Genomic DNA, 25,926 nt, shown 5'->3' with positions numbered 1-25,926 from the left:
ATGGAGTATTACATGGCAATGAGAGGGAATGACATATGGCCATTTGTAGGAAAGTGGATGGACCTTGAGGGTGTCATGCTGAGTGAAGTAAGCCAGGCAGAGAAGGACAGAAACCATATGTTTGCACTCATAGGTCTAGCAGGAAAACAAGAGAGACTTAATGGAGAACCAGGGGGAGCGATGGAGGGAGAGAGAGTTGGGGAGAGAGAGGGATGCAAAACTTGAGAGACTATTGAATGCTGAGAATGAACTGAAGGTTGAAGGGGAAGGGGGAGGGGGGAAAAGAGGTGGTGGTGATGGTGGAGGGCACTTAAGGGGAAGAGCACTGGGTGTTGTATGGAAAACAATTTGACAATAAAATATTATGGGGAAAAAAAAAGAGTTGTATGCTCTACCTATTGAGCCAACCCGGCACAGTTAGAATAGGCAAATATTATTATCATGGAAAATTCACAATACATGTAGAAGCACTCTTAAAAATGATTTAGTCACTTCTCTCCACATATTACAAGCTCATTGCCCCTCAGGTCAGAGAACAGTTCCACCCCTCTCTGTTCTCCTTGGGATGAAAGAGGTCTCTTTTCCCCTGAATTTTCCAGTATTGGTCATTTAGATCTCGGCATATATTAATGTTAGGTTTCTATATGCACATGTCTTATCTATCTTAATAGATTGGAGCCTGCTGTGGTATTACTTTGAATTTCCCACAGCATGTCTTACAGACAGTAGAGGGTGTCTAGAACCTTGCTGGGTTCAGCTATTGCTGGGTTGTGGTATCTTCTTACAGTATCTCAAGGCTAGAGAAACATTAGCTCTTGGTTCAGAGATACCGCGTGTTCACCTCAGTTGCGAAGCCAGTATCAAATAGCGTGATGCGGAACACTGACATACCTGTAAAATGCAACTCATGATATCAGAAGCAATTTTTGCATGCGGAGTGTCTTCATCTTTCCCAGAGGGTCTCAGGTTGTGTTCCAGGCAGGAGTCCCAGAGCCCCACAAGGGCCTTGGCATGCTTTTCAATGGACTCTGTCTCTCTGATGGCTGTTGTGATTCGCGTGATACAGATTTCAACCACTGCCTGGTCATTGTTATTGGTTTGGTAATCCTAGTTGAAAGAAAACCTTCATGTTAAATAACACTCTGGAACGTTCTCTTTCAAAGGACCGATAAAATACCAACTTATTCATTTAGCAAGTGGGTGTGCCGTACTGTGTGCTGATGGGAGGTTGTAAAGCTACGATACAAGGAGGGCCTTCTTCCTTGGAGATGAGAATCTTGTGGACAAGGTGATATGCAAATGTGCTAAAATGGAGCGGGTTCCTGCTCTCACAGACACACAGCCAGCGAGCTGGGAGAGTTCAAAGCAGCTTCATTATTCACCTGCCAAGTGGGTTTAATCCTCAGGCTGTTTCAGTTTCTTTTTTTTTAAGCTTATTTGTTTTGAGAGAAACAGAGACAGGCAGAGAGGGAGAGAGAATCCCAAGCAGACTCCACACTCGGCGCAGAGCCCAGTGTGGGGCTCAAACTCATGAAACTGTGAGATCATGACCTGAGCTGAAACCAAGAGCCCAGTTGCCTAACTGACTGAACCAACCAGGCACCCAAGGCTGTTTCAGCTTCTAAGCCCATTACAGGTCAGGGTTGACTTTTTTACTCTGACATTTCAGTAATTTTTGTGAAATGTTTCAAATCACCCTCTAATTTTCCCACATAAACTTTCTCTTTCTCTACACAGCAGAACACATCAATTCAGCTCTCTGTCTTTGGTTCAAATAACTACCAAATCCATGTCAGCTTTCCCCAAGCAAATTTCCCTTCATTCAGCTATTTAATTCTCCCTCAAATATCTAATCATATTTATTGAGAGGTAATATGACCCTCTAAAACATCTAAATGTGAAAAATAGGCCCATCACTTTAATTTGGAAAATTGGTCTGCCACTGCCTGGTGGACTGACAAAAATGAAAACATAATCGAGCAGTGAAGCAATTTGATCCTTACACCATCATAGGCTGTTAGAGATGGTAAGTGATGAGGCTTTTCTTTCTACTGCAAGCTGCGGCTTGAATAATCCAGTTTAGCTATTGTATCTAAAGCTGCAGTAAACGTCTTATGCATGAAGCCCTCCCCATACTTAGGTTATTTATGGCCTAGATTCTCCCGGAGTGGAACTTTCTGACACAAAAGACAGGAGAATGTTTGGGGCTCATGATACATACTGCCAAACTCTTTTCCAGGAGGGTGTTACTGATGTATATTCCCATCAGCGGGGCAAAAGCATGCTTTCCCCATCGCGCCTTTGCAAGAACAGTGTGTTGTTCATCTTTGCTAATTTGATCAGTGAAAAACAGATCTCTCACCGCTGTTTTACTTGGAATTTCCTTGATCAGAAGTGAGGTGGAGTATTTTCACATATGTATTGGTCATTTGTATTTCTTCCTTTGGGAATTGGCCACTGTATCCTATGTCAATTTTCCCTTAGAAGACTTCAGTTTGGGGGCCCTTCTTTGAGATCATTTCTACCAAGGATATTAAGTCAAAATTTGGCATATTGGTTGTGACTATGTCTCCGTGTTTCATTATTTTTAGTTTCTTTGCTCCTATCTATTGACACAGTAAGTTTATAAGTAGCCAAAACTGTCAAACTTTCAGGATTTCATTGTTATTCCTTTCCTAAGTTGGAAATTAGAGGGTTTTTTTTTTTTAAAGCAATACAAGGCATAGTACAAAACAATCCAAAAGATATAAAGGAAGGTTTACAGTGAAAAGTTAATCTCCCTCTCACCCTGGTTTCAGCCCTGGGGAAAACAGTACTCACAGGGTCTCCCGCGTTTGGCAAAGGCATTCCAAGCACATGCAAATATCCACCTATACTTACTTACTCCTTTCTTTCCTGTGATTCCTTTAATGGCTTTGTTTTTTAACTTCAAACTTTCCTTATTCAAAGGTTTAATAAAAAATTCTCCTATATTTTTTCTAGATAAAAAATAAAAACTTGGAGCACTTTGGTGGCTCAGTCAATTAAGTGTCCAACTTTGGATCAAGTCATGATCTCACTGTTCATGAGTTCAAACCCCACGTCAGGTTCTGCACTGGTGGTGTGGAGCCTGCTTGGGATTCTCTCTCTCTGCCCCTTCCCCACTTGTGTGCGTGCGCTCTCTCTCTCTCTCTCTCTCTCTCTCAGAATAAATAAACTTAAAAAAAATAAAACTTAAAACACTTAACATTTGCTGTTTTAGAAATTAATCTGTTAACCATTCAGTTAGCTCTTAAATCTATTTATAGAAGATGTACATTTTACACTAAACAGTGAATCTAATGTTCCCATCACCATGTATTGAATAATTCTTTTCCTAGTAATTGTTTTATAGACATCAGTTTATATTTCAGAATTTTTTGCTTATCCCATGTTTTAATTATTTAACAATAATAATTTTGCCAATTTGTTTATAAAAACTCTACAAAATTAAAAAAAAATTTTAAAACATTTATTTATCTTTGAGAGACAGAGAGAGACAGATCATGAGCAGGGGAGGGGCAGAGAGAGAGGGATACACAGAATCAGAAGCAGACTCCAGGCTCTGAGCGGGCAGCACAGAGCCCGACGTGGGGCTTGAACCCACACAGTGAGAGATCATGACCTGAGCCGAAGTCGGACGCTCAACCGACTGAGCCACCCAGGCGCCCCATACTTCACAAAATTTTAAAGATATGTTCTAGTGTATTTTATGTCTCTGTTGTGGCTGTTAACAAAATCTGTATTATTTCCTCCTTAGAATTTTTAATTAGTTATTGCTGAATAAGTCAACCTGCAGCTCTTTTGTATTTATTTTGTACCCAGCTGTTTAGCTCAATTCTTCTTAATTATGATAGTTTTTTCAGATCAATCTTTTGGATTTTTCAAAAACATCTCTGTATTGGATCTTAATCTTTAATGTATTCTATGGCTTATTGGGTTGACTAGAATTTCCTAAGCTATTTCACACAAAAGTAATAAAAGCAAAAATACTGGTTTAGTTTGTGGTGTTGGTTCCTGATTTTTTTTATTTAAAATTTTATGGTCAAAAGCAAGAAAATACTGTAAATATTTTAAAAACAGGATGCATCACTTTCTTCCTATTTTCAAAGTTTATGCATTTATTTTAATTTTTTTAAACTATCTTATTAGCACCTATGGAGATAACCAAGCACTTTTTCTTAGTCAACTTATGTGTATGTTAACATATAGTATGAAACGTCCATTTATTAATCCATCCCCACATTCCTAGAATGAACACCACTTGGCTGGTGGGCTCTTTTAGTATATTTTCTATATCTCTCCTTTGTTGATGACTGTATTCTTTATTTTAATGCAGCAGAATAATTATGTATGCCAAAGCAGAATCCTGCTATGCAGTAAACATGTTTTTATGAAGCCAAGTCAGAGAGAAAACACAGGATATGAATGAGCAAAAAATGATTCTAACTTTTCCAAAAAAATCCCTGCTGCAGCAAGGAAAGTCAAAAGCATTCTCAGGGTGAAAAATAACAGAGAATACTCTTGGGTTAAATCACTATTTTTGGCCACAATTGCCCTTGTAAGTGGCAGTTACTTATAATGGCTTTATCTTCAACTATCAAGTGGCGTCATATGTAATCAAGAGCATTTTATGTAATAAAGAGAATATATACATGAAGGTAGATAGAACAGAGAACCAATGCCATAGATAGAAGGAAGTCTATATTCCAAACAACATCAGCCAAGTCTTTGTCATAGCCACCCCAATGTGATCCAACAGGTGAACAAATGGAATAATCTTGGTGTGAAGAATAAAAGCTATGCATTACCCAACACCATAAACTCCCATTCACCAATGTGATCTTGTTATTATTGCCATTACCTAAATATGGAATTTTGGGAATTATAAATTAGTGATGAAGATTAATGCTCAGCCCCCAGAATGGCGCTATCCCTCAAGGATAGCAATCAATCATTTGGTGTAAGTTATCTACGTAAGACATTTTCCATCTTGGAAAGGACATCAATTATATTGAGTGGACTTTACATGTAATCCAGGTTTGAGTTTGACTTTCCTTCCCATAGGGCCTAAGCCTGAACTTCTACTTGAAGGATCACAGAGTATTTTGGTGTGTTGAAACAGGATCCTACTTAACTTTGCATCAGGCTAGAGAACCACTTTATAGCAAAGGAGATAGAGTGGTGGACACATGGTCATGGATTCATTAGTCCTATCATATATGATAACCTCTCCTTCCCCTGCCCTGAGACCTGCTGGACTAATAGATCAATGGAACAGGTTTCCAAAGGAGCAACTTAGCCTATTATCTTATGAGGTTGAGGAACTATTGTCTAAGAGGCAATATACATACTAAAACAGAAACTATTACATGGTGTTGAATCCCTATGGGTAGAACACATGAGCCTGAGAACTCAGTCACTTCAAGCTCCTGGGTCAAGAGATCAGCAACAAAAAGAAAAGAGTCACCATCCTGGTAAGGGTGATTGACCATATCGTTAGGAGGATACGGGGCTGCTAATATATAACGAGGGCATCTCTAGGTGCTCCCCTGCCCAATTTTGGTGGTAAATGGACATGGGGGCCATCTCAGTCTGAGAAGGATAGACACCAGGGACTCAGAAAGCATATGAGGAAGCAACTTAATTCAGCAGAGGTGCTAGCTGAAGACACAGGGAATAGAATAGGTGATAGAGGAGGGAAACTGTATTAGCTTTCCTGTTGCGGTTATAACATATTATCACACATTTGGTGGCTCAAGAATTTGTGTCGATAAATGTATTTGCTTACAGTTTCAGAGGCCAAAAGCTGAAAATTAGTCTTGCTGGGCAAAAGTCAATGTGCCAGCAAAGCTGGTTCCTCTGGAGGCTCTGAGGAGAGAATCCATTTCTGCATCATTTCTAGATTCTAGAGGCTTTCTGTATTCCTTGACTCATGACCTCTATGACCCTCCATCTTCAAAGTGTATCACTCCAACCTCTGCTTTGACCAGCCCGCCTCCTTCATCAAAGAAGGCCTTTGACCTTCTTACTCCCTTATAATTATATTGAGCCCACCCAAATAATATGGAATAATCTCCCCATCTCAAGATCCTTAACTACATTATATCTGAAAAATCCCTTTTTCTATGTAAGATAAAATTCACAGGGGGACATCGTTTGGGGGCCATTATTCAGCCTACCACAGAGAATATCAGTACCAGTTGCAGCCTTGATAGCAACCGCGATGGTAGATAGATCCTCTCACTAACCTTCTTGTAAATTTTGTCAGGAAAAGTATCTCAGAGAAGCTGTTTCCAGATGGAGTGAATAAAGCACGTGGATCTGAAAGGTGAGAAGGGTAGACTGGGTTGATACTATAGTATGCTGCCCATATATCCCCTTGGCACAAAGGTATTCATTTTCCCAGCTTCCAGTTCAGAGCCAAATCTGCCTGCAGAAACTTCCTTGTCAGAGGGAATGGCTTCACCCAGGGTTTTTTTTTCCTCCCTTGGAACAGCCACTTTGGAATCTGTTTTCTGGGAACCAAATTACAACAGGGTTTATATAGATGGCGCCGGGAAACATAGCAAACCTTGGCTAAATAATAGTTTAACAAAAAATAGCAAAGAGATTTCCATTTGGATGAAATAAGCCAATAAAAGCAGAAGTTGCAACTCAATAAAAGTACATGACAAACATATGTGTCTTGGATCATGAACACCAAGGTTCCATTTTCCTGCTTTAAAGAATACTGAATTGTTGAGGAATTCTGAAAGCTGTGCTTTGGAATGAAGCTGGAGTATACAGGAGAGACTACGGTGTTAGCAAGATTGTTTAACAAAAGGCATTGATTCTAAGATTTCTAACTTGAAAAGTTAAGCAACTGTCCATAAAGATAAATCACTGCCCACTGGTCATAATTTTATTGAACATATTAATATATTAGGCATAGGGGCATCAGTTATGAACATTGATATTAGTATGAATCTCTTGCACCTAAGAATTTCCTATGACATGACACTTTACAAAAAAGAAAAGCTATTTTTCAACTTGAAATTTTTTTACAAATTCCTACATATGAGATGAAGCAAAACATTCTCCAAAAAGATTTCCTCCAAAAAAAGGTAAAAACCTGAAAAGCTGTTAACTGCTCCATTCAAGAAATATTCAAAAGACAAAAGAGATTTTTTTTAAATTGTTTAAATGATGTTATTGAATAGTTTAAAGCTTTTTGGTGTGAAATTAGCTTTGCAATTAGGGTTTTCCTCACTCACATTCCAGGAAACACCCTGTTCTTATGAAATATATGTTGTGTTTATGTTTGAGCTTAACATTGGGTCAGTACCCTTGCCTATTAAAATGAATAACTTCTAAGAATCAGATCTATTTAATATCAAACCCATCAAACTGGGTTTAAAGGTTCAGTCTCACAGTAACCTGGTTGTCGTTAATTTTAAAGTAACTTATCCTACGGTGGTGGGGAGGTCAAATTATAAGGGTAGGACAAGGAAAAATCCACACATTGTCCTGCCCCAAGTCTAGTCACCAGGATGGGCCATTCTCACTCAGCCACAGACACCACAGCTCCATGTCAACACTCATAAGCCATTTGGTCACACCTCTTTATGCTATAAACAGTCTTCAGGAGATGGCCCACTGGCAAAAGGAAATGTGGACCATATGAAATAAAGTACTCAATGGTGGAAATGACATAGGAGTAGAAGTTGGAAGAGAAGAAGGAAGACATCTTGAGGATCATTTCTCCTTCCCTTCCTTCAGAGATGGCATAGCATAGCCGTTAAAAGCATGGATTCCTGAGTCAGACTGCCTGTGCTCAAAGCTATATTCTGCTCTTGTCAGCTCTGCAATCTTGGGCAATCACTTATCTCTCTGTCCCTCAGTTGCCTAATCCTTAAAACTGGGATATTATTAATATCTATCTCCTACTACTAGTGTGCAGATTAAATTAGTTAATGTAGGGAAAGGATTTACAACAGTGTCTAAGTACAAAGAAATGTTATAATACACAGTGAGTTACAAATATTTCCTTCTGTGTTACAATTTGTTTATATATTCATTTCACACCTATTTAAAATGCACCGAAGGACCACATACTTACTCTTCTCTTATTGTTACAGTCTACATGGCATCCATAGTGATCATCATTCTTTATACTTTTAAGAGCACACATATATACACACCTCATTTATTCTATCATTATAAGAATCTCCAAGGTAAAGACACTAACAACACCAACAGCACCAACAATGACCCCAGAGCTCATAGTATCACTGGGGTTCCCAGCAGAAGCAAACATAAAACTACGTTGAGGGGTGAACCGTTCAACTAACGCCATCCAGCACATTCACACATAAAATTCAAGTTAAACTGAATTTAAAAACCCAAACTTATAAAACATTCAAGGAACTAAGTCAATATGAGTACATATCCACATGTAAAACTTGGATAGTCAAAAATCAGATAATGCAATTATTGATCTCAAATTATGCAATTAGATGTTCAGAATGACTCAATGTTTCAAGGAAAACTCTTGTTATGAACAAAGACTGCATTTCTTTAAAAAGGAACAGAAAGATATTGAAAAGAAATAAATGAAACTTCTAGAAATGAAAAACTAAACGAATGAAATAGTAGATAAGATACAGTTGAAAAAAAGACTCAGTGGATTGGAATATAGAGCTGAGAAAATCAAAACATAATGTATCATGCAGAGATGGAAACTACAAAAGTTCAAAAGGCATGGGGGCTAAAACAGAATATGAAGAATGTGAGGGCAGTGATTTTTGTCTGCTTCTTATTATATCCCCAATACCTAGCAGATAGTAGGTACTCAAAAATTACTTGTGGAATGCATAAATGAATGAATAAATACCATTTTCAGAAGGCAAAATTAGATGGAAAAGACAATATTTGATATAATATTTTTTAAACTTCCAAAATTGACAAAAAGCATGAGCTTCAAACTCACAAAACACAATGAAGATTGAGTAGGGATATACAAGTAAAATCACATCTTGACACATAAATAGTGTGAAACCATAGAACATCACAAAAACAGCATAGAAAAAGTAGATTAGGTATAAAGAATGACAAACAAACAGCAGATCTTATAACAGCAATAGTAGGAATAACTGACAAATAAAAATACTGTCCAGCTAAAAAAACCACACCCAGGTAACCACCATTCAAAGTTAAAGGCAAAACAAGGACGGACTTTTTCAGAAAAGATAAACATTGGGAGAGTTTATCACTAATAGAGCCTGGCTGAAGAAACTTCTGGCATGATACTTCTGAAAGTGGAAACAGATTCAGAAGAAAAAAGGGAGGAAGACAATGGGGAAAAGAAAGAAGGATAAGAAAAAATGGGGAAATCGTAGGTTCTTGAACCAAACAGTGGCTGATTATTTTTTGAAATCAGTACTTTTAAAGAATTAAGTTTCAAAGATATTAAACAAGGTGAAATAAAAAGTGTTGCTTACCACTAATATATAAGAGGGGCATGAAAGTATTCCAAGGTCCTTATGATAATAGGAGAAGAGAACTATTGAATAACTTTAGACATCACTGTAATCCATCAAATGTAAGATGGTATCAATGATAAGATCTTCCATTTGAAGGAAGAGAGAAGACTGCCAATTAAACTGTGAGTTATATCATGTCTTAAAGAGAATTCTAGGTAAGACATAAATCGATGGCACTAGCCTCTTATTTCTTTGGAGTTTTGCTCATCTCTTCCCAGAGAATTGTCTGTTTCTCCTGCGTTTATCTGTATTACTTGTGGTGAATAGAGAATATTTTACCAATATCTCAGTAACAAAAGAGTATATTCTTTTTTAGGTTCCATAAAGCTCTCAGTTTTTATTTTGTAAGAAAATGTGGAATTCCTATCATCCTTGTAATGATGACTGTTTTGTTCACAAATATAAAATATGTACCCTAGTGCTCTCTTCCATGCCTTCCCAAATACCCGATAAGTGCCTGTTTCAGTACCACATTATAGTCTAGGAAGTTTGGGAACATTTTAAGTGGATATTTAACCCAACAATGATTGGTATTAACAATAATGCACCCAATTCAGTTGGAATGTTAACATTGTGAAAGCTGTGGCATATTTATGCACAACTAGACAACGGAAACTTTATTATGCCTCATACCTGGCCAACAGTGATTGTAAGATTACAGTCAATTATAAAATATATTCTTGTTTCAGAGTTATAAATGTGTGAAAAATGTCTCAGAATTGATAAAATATAGCAAATATGTTTGCCAACATTGTAAAGGTACCTACTAAAAGAACAGGCATAGAATATGTAACTTTCAAATGGAGTCAATAGAGGTGGAAAATCAAAGGATAAAAATTCATTCAATTAAAAAAATGTGATGTGCCTGTGTGGCTCAGTCAGTTAAGTGCCCAACTCTTGGTTTTGGCTCAGGTCGTAGTCTTGCATTTTGTGAGTTTGAGCCCTGCATCGAGCTCTGTGCTAACAGTGCAGATTCTTCTTGGGATCCTCTCTCTCTCACTCTCTCTCTGCCCTTTCCTCATTTGCTCTCCCTGTCTTTCTTGAAATGAATAGATAAACTTAAAAAATTTTTTAAGTGCAGAAAAGAAGATAAAGAGAAATTTAGAATATCAGGAAATATAACTCAAAATAAAAATGGAGAAAGATATCCAAATATGTAATTTATCATGATAAATACAAATTGATTAAATGTATCAGTAAAAGACAAATTTTCAATTTGGATTATTTAAAATATCTACATGATGTTTACAAATTATATTTAAGTCATAAGGACATGGGAAGGTAAAAAGTAAAAAGACAGGGAAAGGGAAAATAGGCAACCACTCCAAAGAAAATAGGCAAAACTTATCAGAATAAAGTTGTATAATATGTAATAATAAGAGGAAGAGTTCTCTAAGGAGTACATAATAATTCTAAACTTGTAATACGTAATAAAAAGAAAATGTGCTCTCTCTCTCTCTCTCTATATATATATATATATGTGTGTGTGTGTGTGTGTATATACATATACATACATACACACACACACACACACACACATACACAGTGGAGTATTATTCAGCCATAAAACGAATGAGATCTTGCCATTTACAACATGGATGGACCTGGAGAGTATAATGCTAAGTGAAATAAGCCATACAGAAAAAGACAAATACCATATGATTTCACTTATGTGTAGAATCTAAAAAAACTAAACAAACAATAAACAAAGAAACAAACAAACAAAAACAAACCAGGGTTTTAAATACTGAGAACTAACTGGTGGTTGCCAGAGAGGGGCTGGGTGAGAAGACGGGTAAAATAAAGGGGATTAAGAGGTACACGTTTCCATTAAAATTAATGCCATGGAGATGAAAAGTGCAACATAGAGAATATAGTTAATAATACTGTAATAACTTTGTGTATGGTATCAGATGGTGACTCCACTTTTTATGGGGAACACTGAGTAATGTGTAGAATTGTTGAATCTATGTTGTACACTGAACCTAATATGACATCATATGTTAATTACACTTCAATTTTAGAAAAGCTCCCATATTTATAAAGCAATCTTAACAAAATCACGAGGAGAAATTGACAAGTCCAAAATTATAGCGGGAAATTTTAAAACACGTCTCTTAGTAATTGACTATCCAAGCAAACACAAATTCATTGAAGAAATAGAAAACTTCAACAATACAATCAAAATAAACTTATTTCATATCTTATACTCACTAATAAGAATACACATTCCTCTGGAGCACAAACGAAACATCTAAAGAGGCAGCTAGTGTGGTGACTAAAAACAGTCTCTGAATCCAAACTCTCTGAGCTTGATTTTTGTCTCTGTAATTAACTAGCTGTATAATCTTGAACAAGTTCAATTATTAACCTCTCTGTACTCCAGTCTCCTTAGCTATAAAATGGAGATAATACTAGTACACTTATCTCAAAAGTTTCCTGAAAGGACTAAACATATTACCAAGTGAGAAGCTCTTAGAACAATTCCTAGAACACAGTGAGTGCTACATAAATGTCAGCTGTTGTCCGTCCCGCAGGTTAGGCATAAGCTGTGCTACACAGCAGGTCTCAACCACTCATAAGCGATTGGTGTCATGCCATTCATGTTCTCCAACTACAATGCAGCTACAAAAAGATTCCAAAAATTCTTTGGGAAATTAAAGTACAAACTTCTAAGTCACTTATGAGTTCAAAGAGGAAATCACAACCAAAATAAGGAAGTATTTGAGAATTCATAATGAAAATATTGTATTTCAAAAACTTATGAGATGACACTAAAGGCTACTTAGCAAGAAATTTAGGGTCTTAAATACTTGTATTAGAAAATAAGAAAGTAGAAAAATTCCAATAAGCTAATTGTACAACTGAAGGGATTAGAAAAGGTTAATAGAATACAATTAGAAAAAGAACAAAGAGGAAAACAGCGAATGTTAAAAAAGGAATTAATGATGGAGCGCCTGGGTGGTTCAGTCGATTAAGCGTCCAACTTTGGCTCAGTTCATGATCTCACAGCTTATGGGTTCCAGCCCTGCATCTGCTGACATCTCAGAGCCTGGAGCCTGCTTCAGATTCTGCGTCTCCCTCTTTCTCTTGCCTTCCCTGGCTCACACTCTTCTCTTTCTCTCTCTCTCTCAAAAAGAAATAAACATTAACAAATAAAAAGAAGAAAAGGAAACCTCCTTAATCTGATTATGGGTACTAATAAAAACCTGGAACAAACATTATAATTATGTTGTAAAGTCAGAAACTTCCTTTAAAGAATGAAAACAGGGTACCTGCTAACCCCATTCTACTTAACATTGCTTTTGTGAACTAGACAGGACTATGAGACAGAGAATGCAAATAGAAAGGATAAGGGTTGAAAAGGAAGAAACAAAGCTATTATTTTAAGATAATGATTGTATGCATTAAAAAATTCCAAAGAAAGTACCTCTCTCATCTTAAAAAATTCTTTCTTGACTCCCTAACTCTTTCTAATTACCACCCCATTTCTCCACTCTTCTTCAAAGGAAAATGCCCAGAGACATCACTGCTCGTTTTCTTCAAATCTTCTCCCATTCTGTCTTAAACTAACTTCGACTCAGCTCTCACCCCCACCTGTCCAACGATGCTGCTTTTGTCATTGTCACTGTGACATTCATGGCCCTGAATAACAGTCATTCTCAGTCCTCCTCTCACCTGTTACTTGCAGCATTGACCTTGCTCTGTCCTTGATCATTTCTCCACTTGGCCTTCGGGACATCATGCTCCTTCTTTCTCCATCACTGGCCCTTTCTCTCAGTTGGCTTCACTGGTCCTTTATTATCTCCTCAACCTCTGAGGCTGGGCTTAGTCTTTGGGATTATTTTCTGTGAATCTTCACTCTCTCAGTGATTTCATTCAGTCTCAAAGCCAATGAGTTCCAAAATGATCATGTCCCACCCAGACCTATCTCCTTAACTCCAGACTCAATATGCAACTATGTCCATGGCATCTCCGCTGAGACAGCTGGCAGCTCACCCTCCGTGATTATAGCAGCACCCCAGTTTCCTTTCTACCGCTCACCTCATCACTGTTGCTTTTCAGACCAAGAATCTTTAATCCCTCTCTCTTTCCCTCCATACCACACCTACATCAACAAATCCTGTTGGTTCTACCTTTAAAATATATCCAGAGCCTGAATAGTTCTCACTACCTCCATTACTCCCTGATGACCAAAGTCTCTAATTTTTTAATTAAAAATTTTTAATATTTATTTTTGAGAAAGAAAAAGAGAGAGAGAGCAAGTAGGGGAGGGCCAGAGAAGGAGACACAGAATTCGAAGCAGGCTCCAGGCACAGAGCCTGGTGCGGGGCTTGAACCCATACACGGTGAAATCATGACCTGAGCTGAAGTTGGGCGCATAACAGACTGAGCCACCCAGGCAGCCCTCTGCTGCTTCTTATCTGGATTACTACAATAGTCTTTTAATCGCCCTCCCTGATTACCCTTTTGCTTCATCACAGACTCCTCTCAAAGCAGGAAAAGGAAAATCAGATCATATTACTTCTCTGATCAGACCTCCAATGGCTGTCCAAGGCCCTGCCTGATCTAGCCTCCACTTCCCTTCTGACCTGATCTAGCTTCCACTTCCCTTCTATGACCTTCCTGCCTTGCTTTCTCTGCTACAACCACACTGGCTTCCTTGATATTCCTCAAAAACTTTAGGCTGCCCTCAACCTCAAGAACTTGGTATTCGATGCCTCTTCTGTTTGAAATGTGTTCTTCCAGGTTTCCACAAGTATTGCTTCCTCATCGCCTTCAAGTTTTGCGGCAAGCCAGCTTCTCAATATGGCCACTTTGTCTGCTTGTTTAAAGTTTCATGCCTCTAATCCCCTGTCCTCAATCTCTGCTCTGTTTTTCTATATAGCACCTACTGTTCCTCTTTTAATGCACTGAATACTTTCCTTATTTATTTTGTTTATTTTTCTGTCTCATCCAATTAAAATGGATGCTGGCAGAGATTTCTTTGTCTATTTTGCTGACTCTTATATTCTCAGCACCTGGTAGTGTGTCTGGCATATAGTAAGTGCCTAATAAGTATTTGTTGAATAAATGGAAAAAATTTATAGAAAAGATATTAAGATTAATATTAAGAGTTAAGTTTCCTGGATATATGATCATGACACAAGTGTCATTTCTGTTATAATCACCTGAAAAAAAATAGTTGGAAAAGAAGTTTTAAAGGATGTCATTTTTATAATCTCAGCAAAAAACCTAAAATACTTATAAAGTTTTAAAAAGACTTACTCTTGAGATCTTTGAGAAAAAAATCATAAAACTTTATGGAAAGATACTAAAGAAGATCTAAGAAAATGGAAAACAATCTCTACAGTTAAGAAGACAGTAACATAAAAACGTTAATTTTCTTCAAATAAATCTATAGTCATAATAAAATTCCTATGAAGATACTGACAGAATCATTCATTAAAGTCATTAAAGAACAAAAACAAACAAAAACAATTCTAAACAAGTTTGGGGATACTCATCCTACCAGATATCAGGGCTGTTACAGTGAAAGGTATAAGGCAAGCTACATTAAGAATAGATGTGCAACATGCATGAGTGACAGGGCTTGTACAAGAATATCCCAAAAATCCTTCAGTTAGTAAGAAAAGACTTCCTTAAAACCTCAATAGAAAAATGGAAAGAAAGAAACAAAAACACCCTAAACCCTAAATAGATACTTTACTGAAACCCAAATGACATATAGCGAAATAAACACCAAAAAATGATCTATTGCCCTTCCCAGTAATGAGGGGAGCACAAATGTAAATAACAGTCAGATACAGTTCATCTAAATTGACAGAAACTGTAACAATCTGATAAAAGCAAGTTTTGCTGAGGATATAAAGCCACGGAGCATCTCAAGCATGGCTGACGGGAGTGTAGGTTGGTGCAACCACGGTGCAGAGCAATTTGGTGGTATATCAGAAAACTGAAAGTCTATAAAACCCCAAAGCCAAGTTTCATTCCTAGTTGTCTTCACTAGAAATATTAGCACATTTGGCAAAAACACTGATTATAAGAATGTTCACTATAACTCTGTTTAAGTAGTAAATTTCCATCAAAAGAAGAATGGGTAACCAAATTGGGTAATAATCAGTAGGGGAACGCTCTATCCCTCCAAAACCAGATGAATTGGGACTACCTGCACCAACACAGATAAACCTCAGACACATTATATTGAGTCTTATGATACTATTTACATAAAGTTTGGAAACATAGACTAGCATGCTATAAATAATTTCTGAGTCATGCATATATAGCAAAGAAATAAAAACATTCATGGATAAATACCATAATCAGGATATTGGTTACTTTGGGAGAAAAGGGAGGAGGTCTGAAGTACAGAGAAACATACAGGTGATTTCAATTTTACCTAATTCTTAAAATTGGGCAATTTGTATATGTCTAACATTTTTTATTGGTTTGAAAAAAAGTTAAAGAGAGCTGGAAGGGGGGTTGATGGATTAGGCAAAGGGAACGTGGTGGATAAGGGAGGGTGGGGAGTGGCAAAAGAAGATGAGTGGATCGCAGTGAGTAGTCTGGGAGGCGAGACAAGGTAGTAGAAGAAACGATTATTAGGTGAAAGTAGTCCAGAAAGGAATTGAAATGAAAAGACAAAACTTAAAGGTATATTTGAGGACCTGGAGAGAATTTTGAGAAGATGAACTTTCAAAGCAAAGCATAAGGACAACATATTTCCCAGCAGTGTTTTGGACTAACCAGTGGAAAAGAGAGCATGGACTATAGAATGAAATCTAGTAAGGTTCAATTATTTTGTGAGTGACGTTAGGAATAGCATTGAAGACCTGCTGGCCAAATTTCAGATTCCAAAAAGACAGGAATAACCAATATATTGGACAGAATCATAATTTTTTGAAGGTATGAATATCCTGGAATGAAGGCCTAAAGAATATTGTTGTAATGGTGACACATACACATCCAATGGTTTTCAAATTACCTAATTACAAGTCTTGATTCAGCCTCAGGGTTCTGGTATATCACAACATAAATGTGGTCAACTGTAGAAAAGAAATTTTAGACGCAGAGTATATGACTAGTATCAGCAACTTTTCTAAGTTTAAGTGCTGGGCAATGAAAAATTATAATAAATTAGGAAGGCACCAAGGGAAAGAAGCCAGAATGTTGAGATTGTAGGCAGTACTTGGGAGCTACAATAAGATGCCTCCAAGAATTTGGAACAAGATTGCCCTTTGAAAATTAACTAGTGGGGGGGAATCTACCTGCATGAGTGGGATTGACCAGCTACTGGACTAACCAATATATGAGCAGTACATGAGTGACTATAAGTGAGTTAAACATAGAGCAGTAGGGCAGGCATGTGATCCTAATAGAGGAGGAAGAAATCTAATCAGTAGAAATATTCGTTATCTAGAGAAAGACGGGCTAAATACACTTAGTAAGGACAGCATGGGGCACACAAGAATTCTAACTGACAGGAATTATAATTTTCTTTGCAAATCAATCAGTCAACACTCTAATTTATACTTCTGAGTCTTGCATATGGATAGCATTTGTCATGTACTGACAAATTTGAGTTTCCAGACCTAAACCTGGAAATGTGAGGTAGTATGACCTTTCTCTGCCATAGGCTCCTTCTTTGTCATGGAAAAACCTAAGGACACTAGGACACTAAGGATATTGAGCTGAGAAGAGAGAGGCTACTGGTGAGCCCTGATACCTATCTTCATATATTCAAAGGTCTTGTAGGAACAGAGTTACACTCTTTTGATTGTTGGGGCCACGAACTGACCAAAGAACAATGTATAGAAAATACAAAGAGCTGCTATAAACACACTCCTTTGAATCGGCATTTCTGTATCCTTTGGGTAAATACCTAGTAGTACAATTGCTGGGTCGTAGGGTAGCTCTATTTTTAATTTTTTGAAGAGCTTCCATACTATTCTTCAGAGTGGCCACACCAGTTTGCATTCACATCAACAGTGCAGAAGTGTTCCCCTTTCTCCACATCCTCGCCAATGTCTGTTGTTTCCTGAGTTGTCAAGATTTCACCTGGCCAAAAGGAGGAACACACTAAAAAATTTTAATTCTGACAGTGGAACAGCAATCACTTTGTAGCATAAGCAACAGATAGAGTGTAGATAACTACAGCAAAGGACAGTCTCTTTGGAGCACCATCATCATGACAAATCACCCTCTGGTGATTTCTTTCCTAGAACTATGGGGAAAGCTTGAGTCAAGTGTCTCCATTCCTTTCTTCTCTGCTCTCCTGGCAAGGGCAAGGTAGAAAATTGACTGAAGGCTTCATCGAGGCTCCATGCAATAAAAAGGGGGAAATTTGCCAAAGGCAAATGTCAGAAACTTACTATGTTCTCATCAGTGCAAAAACAGAAGGAGAAGCCACCTATTTGTCAGGAATCCCAGAGAAGGGATTTCTTTGCTAGAAAGAAGTCAGCAAAGATGATTTAGTATATCTCTTCCAGTTCTTTGTTTGTAAAGAGGAGTTGGGAAGTAGAATTGATTACTGAGATCCAGGGTCATTAGGAAAGTCATAACAAGGGAAAGATGGGATGCAGCTAACAGGGAAGTGAGCCACTGAGTAGACATGGTGGTTTGGTGGACTAATCACTGGCAATGGCCATTGAATGTCATGGGCATTGGGGCATCATGGAAAGGTTTTAAACAATGGGAGACATGGCAATAAAATCTTGTTAGGAAGTTTAATTGGGAAACTTCTAGTACATTGAACTAGAGAACAGTAAGACCAAAGGCAAGATCAATTATTTTGAAGGCCTGAGCCAGGATGATAGCAGCAGGAAAGGGAGAAGGAAAAGCAAGTGAAGAGGTATTTCTCAGGTAGTGTCCACAGAACTAACAGAGAAGGAGAGAGGGAGAGTAAAAGGTCAAGAGTGACTCCAGGTTGCAAACCTGGAGATCTAAGGAAGTGATAGAACAGTTGGAAGAAAGATGATAACTTCTAATTTAGATAGATTGAATTTGAGATAATGGATATCAACTAGTTCAGGCTTGAGTCTTAGAGAGAGATGCCAAGGCTGAAAACATAGACCTGGATGTAGAGGGTGCACTACAGGAGGTTATGTGAATAGATGATTTTCTATGAGAACATAGTATATTAATTATAATGCAAAGGGGCAACTATGTATTTTTAGAGATAAGTAATCACTAATAACTAGAACCACGAGAAGTCATTTCAGGAATAATAAAACTTGAACTGGCTTTTAAAGGAATGGAAAGGGAGAAGGAATTCCACAGAGACATGTGTATAACTAGGACTGAGTAGCAAACAGAAAAAATGGATCTATCTGCATAATCCCTCTGAAAACTAATTCTTTTTATTCTGCCACCCATCTGCTCATGCCACGGTTATAGATAGAACAGTGGAAGAAGTGAGATGTGATACAAGTTAGTAGGTAAAGAACCAGGAATGACTGGCCCTCCAGACCTGCCTGGTGGGATGCTGATCTGAGGGGACAGACGATGCCCTGATGACAAGGACCTGCTTACCTTAACGGTTAAAGGTGGGGACACATAACAGAACTCACCAGTCCTTAAATTCTGAATTTGATATCTGTTAAAAATAATCAACTGATGAAGGAAACAAAAGAAATCACTGACAGTAGTGACCTCTAGTGGAAACAGGCTTCAGGGGAATATATATATATATATATATATGTGTGTGTGTGTGTGTGTGTGTGTGTGTGTGTGTGTGTATTCCTATTAGATTAGATGAAAATAAGTGGCATATTCGGCCAATTCATTTCTGCAGGAGTGTTGAGGAAGGGGCTGCTGGAAATAGCACACAAACCCTGCCCGGAAAGTGGAAATGTACCAGGAATACTTTGTGTTTTGAGTCAGACTAAGTTGATTAATGTTCTGGGAAAAAAAAAACCAAAAACGTGGGCACATAATTGCTGTCAAAGACATTAGCGAGAAAAGAGTGTTGGGCAATGACTTCATTGGCCACAGGGGGGATTTAGTATGTTCCTGGCAGCCAATAAGTGAGCCTGCTGACAGTCTTGAGGAGGAAGCCGCACTGGTTGCTGCTCTACCTTTTAAACATCTCTTCATTAAAACGTGGAAGAAAGCTGTGATCTCTGAAATGTGTATACATTTGGTAATTCAGTATTTTATGGCTCAAGTCCTGTCTCTTTCCTCTCTGCCTGGAGGCTATTTGTGCCAAGTATTAGCAAATGCTGTGGAGCTGGAGACACAAGAGATGCTTGTTAGACTTGGCCTTTGAAATGGGACTAATCTCATGAAGGGTCCATGTACAACCAAGAAGGGCAACATCAAACCACACTGGGCCCTCCACATCCACCCTCTTTGGGAAGTGCTTTCAGAATATATAGTCTTGACATTGAGGTGAAGCAAAGGAATGGGAGAGTGGAGGAGATTATAAATTTGTCCGATCACAATGGGGGCTAATTATGGGTGAGTTTAATTAAATGCGGGAGGGTTTGTAGGAAAAAGAGTAAAAAAGAAAGTTGTTTTTTTTTAAATGGAGATTATGTAGAAATACACAGAATCAGTATTATCAAGCCCTGGGCAACTGTCACTTCTGGCAACAGAGTGATCCCTGTCCTTGTCTCATATTACCTATGTGGCAGGAGGTGTCATCCTGCCTCTTTCATTATTCAGCCTCCTCCACACACCCTGCTTTGTTTACTGATGCTGTTGTACAGCCTGGCAGGTCTCTTTTCCCGGGATTTGCTCCCTCTCTTCTCCATGTCAGTTCAAGGATAGAGAAACTGCCCTTAGATAAGCTTTTGTGATAATTCCACTCTGGTCTGCAATTTCCACAGTTCTGCTCTCCGGGAATGGGCAAAAGGCAGCCTAACCGCTCCCAAGTCAAGACTGCCCTGCTGTTATTTCTTAGACACCAAACTGAACCACAGAGCAGAGTTAAAAGGAACCAGTATGAAGTGGTCTTTCCTCTTTCCCCTGCAAAGTTCCTTTCCCACAGGATATGTACAATCATTTGGCTCTAGAATAAGTCATTTCGGGTGTCTAGTTTAAAAACCAGTTTACTTACTGAAGATGAGCTAATTATTTTAATTTGTTCCAGAGCTTCTGTCAGGCTGTCTTCAATCTCAGAGTCATCTAAGGAGAAGAGGTCCCCGGCACGTGAAAGATCTTTTTGTCCTAAAACCAGTCTGAACAGTTGATGCATGATGAGAAGTTTGATAATCAATTGACTTTCTTAAGCCCAGCAGCCATGTGTTTCAGTGATCACAGGTTAGTAAGACAGAAACATGCAGCAGGAAGTATATACTTTGTATTCCTTGAAAGGTCATTTTTCTCCAGAAGTTGAGGTCTTTGACACTCTCTGGAAAGGAAACAAACGATACAATATTGCTGTTCATAGAATGGCATGGATTAAACTTGGTGCTCAACAGAGAAGGGGAAGAAAGTTTGGGGTGTGTATAGAGTAACAGATCCTGGCTTGATAATCCTCAAATGAGCTCTTTCCTTATTATTCCCCCCACACCCCACCCAAAAGATCCTGTTAAAAAATGTGTGTTTCTCTTGAATTTAACACGAACATTTAAAAGCTGCTTAAACCTCACATTTCTTTTTCTCCATTCTATATCCTTCTCCTCTCTATGCCACAAGGAAACAAGTGGACAAGCAACTGGTACATCCAACCCTGTCAGATGTCCCCCAAACAGATTCCCATGGAAACCAAACAGAAAAGGGCAATGAAAGGAAAGAGGAAACACAGAAAACATCTTTTGGAACCCCTGCCTGGCTCTCTCTTTTTTTCTGGACATGGAAACCAGTGCTTGCTTTCTTGGCTGGGTTTCTTTCCTACACTGACAAGAGAAACTCTCCCCAACCCTAAGTCCAGAAGGTGATCAGTACTTATTCACATACACTCTCTAAAAAGTAACAACGGAATAAAGGATTCTGTGTAGGTGGATGAGACTAGGTAGATCTCTGCTGAATGGGAGTATGAATTTGAACTTGAACACCCAACTTGAAATTATAGCATTGCAATGCAGAATAAAGAGGAAGGGCTTTGGGATGAGGCAATCTTCCCTCTATTCCCACAGCTGAAATAACAAAGTCCCACTCAATTAACAGTCCACAGAGAGAAGTGCAATGGTACAAATTAAATATCTGATTTTTCTCATCAGCTCCCTTCTGGGCCATTTGCACTGATAGAGACCTTAGCAATCATTTATTTAATGACTTCCCAAAGGCTCCATAGTAACTGTAGCAGTGATGTTCTCCTGACTTCAGGCCAGCGGGCTTCCCCCATGGGTTACAGTGAAGTGGAATCATCTCGTGTAACTTAAAAATGCAGACCCGTGTTCGGAGAGCGAGAGCTGAGGGTGATTTATTTCATATAAGAATATAAGCAATAGGCAACTGTGCCCAACATTTCATTCGGAATGTGTTCCCCAGAACGAGTGTGAAAGGGAGAGGGGAGTCTGCTGCTCCCTCAGTGATCTTTAACCTCCTCCTGAGTGCTCACTGTGTGGGCAATTTTTAAGTTTAAAGACCTGCACTCTCCATGCAATATGGTCTCCAAAGGCAAGCCATATCCTTCATCAGGTACCCAGTTAAATAAGCTGTATCAGTGCAGTTTGTAGGCCATTGAAGGGGTGTCAAGGGTAGCACTGCCCACATGTGACTTTTGTGCTATCTACCAGCTTCAGAAAGATGACACCCAATACTTACACACACTTGTCTGTGCACCAGGCACTGTTCTAGATGCTGTGTAAACATTAACTCATTTAACCATCATAATAACTATATAAGAATATTTCATCCCATTTTACTGGTGCAGAACCAAGGCATTAAATAACTTGCCCAAACGACACAGCTAATAAACTGGACAGTTAGGATTTGGATCCAAAGATTCCAGTGCGAGCCTCCAAGTTCATAACCACTGTCATATGCTGATTCCATGTAAGGCTCCATGTGAGACTACTGTTATAAGTACAGGCCCTCAGAGCATCATTAACATTTCAGGATGAAGATATGGGTAGGGTCATAAAGCGTGAAGATGAATTTCTCTTTCCCACTACACTGACCCTGCATCCTTGCCCTTCTATGGCCTGGGATTTAGGCCAACCAGACAGCAGGAGAGTCACAAGGAACAGAAGCTTAAAGAAGAGAAAAGCAGGAGAGCTGGGGATGAGGGGAGAGTTCCATGGGGTAGAGAGAGAGCAGAGTCCTATAAGGTAGTCTGCACCCTGGCAAAGGTGATAGGTGAATTACAATAGCTACAGGAAAAATTAGGACAGCGTGTTGCACTTAGGACAGAATTTCCCCCCGAACACATTCACTCCCTGGCCTCAGACATTTACAGTGACAGGGTCTCAGTGAAATAATATTCAGGAATATAAGATATTGGGTGGACCCTGGATATGATTTCACCTTGACCAGTCACCTTCCTGGTCAAATCTGGCTATTCCTGGGGCACATTCAGCTGTCCCAGGCATATGGCAGCTGGAGTGCTGAGAAGGAGGAGAAACACATGCTGGTGGAGAGGAAGACCCCAGGCTTTTTCTGGTCTCCTTTTTTCTTTATTTATTTTGAGAGAGAGAGCAAGTGGGGGAGGGGCAGAGACAGAGGCAGAGAAAGAGAATTCCAAGCAGGCTCTGCGTGATCAGCCCAGACCCTGAACCAGGGCTCAAATCCACGACCTGTGAGGCCATGACCTGACCTGAAAACAAGAGTCTCATGCTCAACCCATTGAGCCACCCAGGCACCCCTGGGCTCCTTCTTTACTCTCCATACTCACAGTGATACCTGGTATGAAGTCCTACATTCATGCTATCACTCTTGAGTGTCCATCATGTGCAAAACACCACATTCCATGAGAACTTTTACACATTTAAAGGTGGGTTAGGGGAAGGTGAAACTTACACCAAACATTCTACAATACAAGGACAACCCAGGGAAAAGTCTCTGGTATACTACAAAGAAGTTTGGGTAAGTATAAGGAAGAGAGAGATCTCTCCTAGGGGCAGCTGATGAGGAATGACTGTAAAGGAAATGGTGTTTGGGCTAGGCACAGGATAGATTTCATTCAATGTATGTGTGCCGAGTACATACAAAGTCAGTCACTTATCTGCAGACTGAGATTCAAGATCTAGCCTGGTCATTCAATGGTTTTTGGACCTTTGGTTCATACTTTTCCCTTCTCTGAGCCTCAGTTTCTTCATCTGCACAATGGAGGTAATGCATACCTAGTCTATTTCACCAGGTAGTTTTTAAGATCAAAGCTAATAACACATGAAAGGGCCCTTTGTCAAATAATGACACCAACAGCTAATGGTTAGCAGGTGTTTACCATGTGGCAGGCACTACTATGAGTGCTTCCCAAGTACTGAGTCACTTAACTCTCACGACGACGATTCCATGTGATGAGAAACTGATGTTTAGAGAGGAAAGCAACCAGCCCAGGAACACCCAGGGAGTAATAAGTTGCAGAGTCAGAACTGAAGGCAGTTGGTCTCCCAGAACAAAGCCCTGTCAATTGCATACATGACCACGTGTAATAACTATTGAACTGCCTTGCTTCCATCAGTCTTCATTTAAAGAGCACCCCACATGGTATACTATACCTCCCCCTTCCTGGATAAGGATCAGCAAGGCATGTAATTTATTTTTCAGCAGCTCTGGCCATTGTTTTGCTCATGTGTCTGGCTTCTCCTGCTGATTTCTCTGCATTAGCAGAGAAGGTCAGAGACAGATCAAATTCAACCTCCTCCTCTGAGAAATTCCCTACCCTTGTGAACGCCATAGTCCTATGAGCTATATGCACGTATACACATGTGCCCACCAGACACACACAAGCACACACATCTGTACACAAATACACATATGTGTACATCTCAGATGCTTTCTAAGCACCAAGCTCTTTACCAGATACTTTCTGCTCAGTTCTCCCACCATCCCTGCGGGTAGATATTATTACCAAAGAGGAAACAGGACTGGTGAGGTATCATGCCAAAGGTTACACATAGCCATGATTCACATCAAATAGGTCAGCCTCCAAATCTCGTACTTTGTGAATTACAAAAACTGGCTCTTAAAATTCCTTCTTGCTCCCAGCTTTTGCTCTCATAATTTCTTTCCTTAATCCTTAAAGAACCCTAATCTAGAGCCCGCTTTCTCATTATTTATCACATATATTTTTAAGCAGATACTGGCTGATCAGTCAAGTTTCTATAAGGAGAAGCAGACACCACACAAAAACATGATTATGCACCACGCGTGACACATTTCAGGGAGTCCCAGCTGTCCCCACCAACTGGCTTTACCTGCGTGCTACTCCTCAAAGGCAGGCAGTTTGCTGTTACTCAGCTACATGTTTTGAGACTGGGCGGGAGATTCGGGCAGCGGACTCCAAGGGCACAGCGAGTGGAATCCACTCAGCTCAGTGAACCTGAAGTTGTTCATTGCGGTGCCTATGCCGGTAGTGCTGGGTGGAAGAATTCAAGGAATGCAGCTTGATGCCACTAGCAGCTCCAGAGCTGGTCAGGTGACAGGCTGCACCTCACCCAGTGCACAGTTGCCTCTGAGTGAAATACTCTTGTTTCCTGGGGTGAAACAGAAAGCCTGCTCCAGTAAAGTAAAGTTGTTTTTAACAGAGAAAACAAAACTCCCTGTGTTCCGTGAAAACCTATACCTTCCCTGGGAAGAATGGGGCGGAGGCTTTGGGGGTGGGGACAGAAAGCCACGCAGGAAACAGTTTCAGCAGAAACTCTAACAGGTGAATGGAATGACTATTGGGAGCCATTTCACAAAGCCTGGGGAAGAGAGGACTGCAGCTTAATGAACACCTCCCTCCCTTGCAAGATTTCACACCCAGAGTTTGAAACACTGAGCGTTTGTCCACCAAGAGTCCCAGCTCCGAAAGCAGTGATCCTCTTGTTCTGCCTCCAAATTAATATTGTTGAAAATTTAAGGATGCAGGAAGTTGCTACTAAAAGGAATAAATTACTAAACAAAAATGCATATCTTCTTTTCCACTCTACTTGCTGGGAGGCTCTTCATAAAAATCCACTTGGATTTGCACTTTAAGTCAGATTTATACTTTAAATATTGCAGCGACACTCAGAGAATATGTTTATCTTGCTGACACTCCAGAGGAGGAAAAGGTCCTGAAACTCTCAACACTTAATGGTTTCAACGCTTAATGGGGCATTAAAAAACATGTTTTTAAATTGTTTTATTCCCTACTCCTAATTTATCGTCCTTATTGAGGGTCTTCTGCCAATCAAATCATCTGTCGGCTGGCAAATGTACAGGAAGCTGTGCGGCAAACAAATTCATCTGTGTGATCACAAAGATGTGACTCCCGTGAGTGCTAACCCACGAAGGCGTGTGGTCAGAGTGG

At 39.3% G+C, this 25,926-nt stretch overlaps 1 protein-coding gene across 1 annotated transcript in view; it reads right to left on the bottom strand.

The window, feature by feature from the left end:
- Positions 1–24,990, bottom strand: part of VEPH1 (ventricular zone expressed PH domain containing 1) — a 225,393-nt gene extending 200,403 nt beyond the window's left edge. The window contains exons 1-3 of the mRNA XM_029938756.1: positions 24,848–24,990; positions 20,602–20,895; positions 892–1,107 (exon numbers count right to left, since the gene is read on the bottom strand). Of these exons, the coding sequence (XP_029794616.1) occupies positions 892–1,107; positions 20,602–20,739 (354 nt within the window). The 5' untranslated portion in view covers positions 20,740–20,895; positions 24,848–24,990. The remainder of the gene's footprint in view (positions 1–891; positions 1,108–20,601; positions 20,896–24,847) is intronic.
- Positions 24,991–25,926: the final 936 nt, after the last annotated feature.

Source organism: Suricata suricatta, chromosome 5, assembly GCF_006229205.1.
Source record: "Suricata suricatta isolate VVHF042 chromosome 5, meerkat_22Aug2017_6uvM2_HiC, whole genome shotgun sequence".
Taxonomy (NCBI): domain Eukaryota; kingdom Metazoa; phylum Chordata; class Mammalia; order Carnivora; family Herpestidae; genus Suricata; species Suricata suricatta.
Note: the sequence above shows the minus strand (reverse complement) of the source record. Positions and strands in the feature narration are given on the sequence as shown.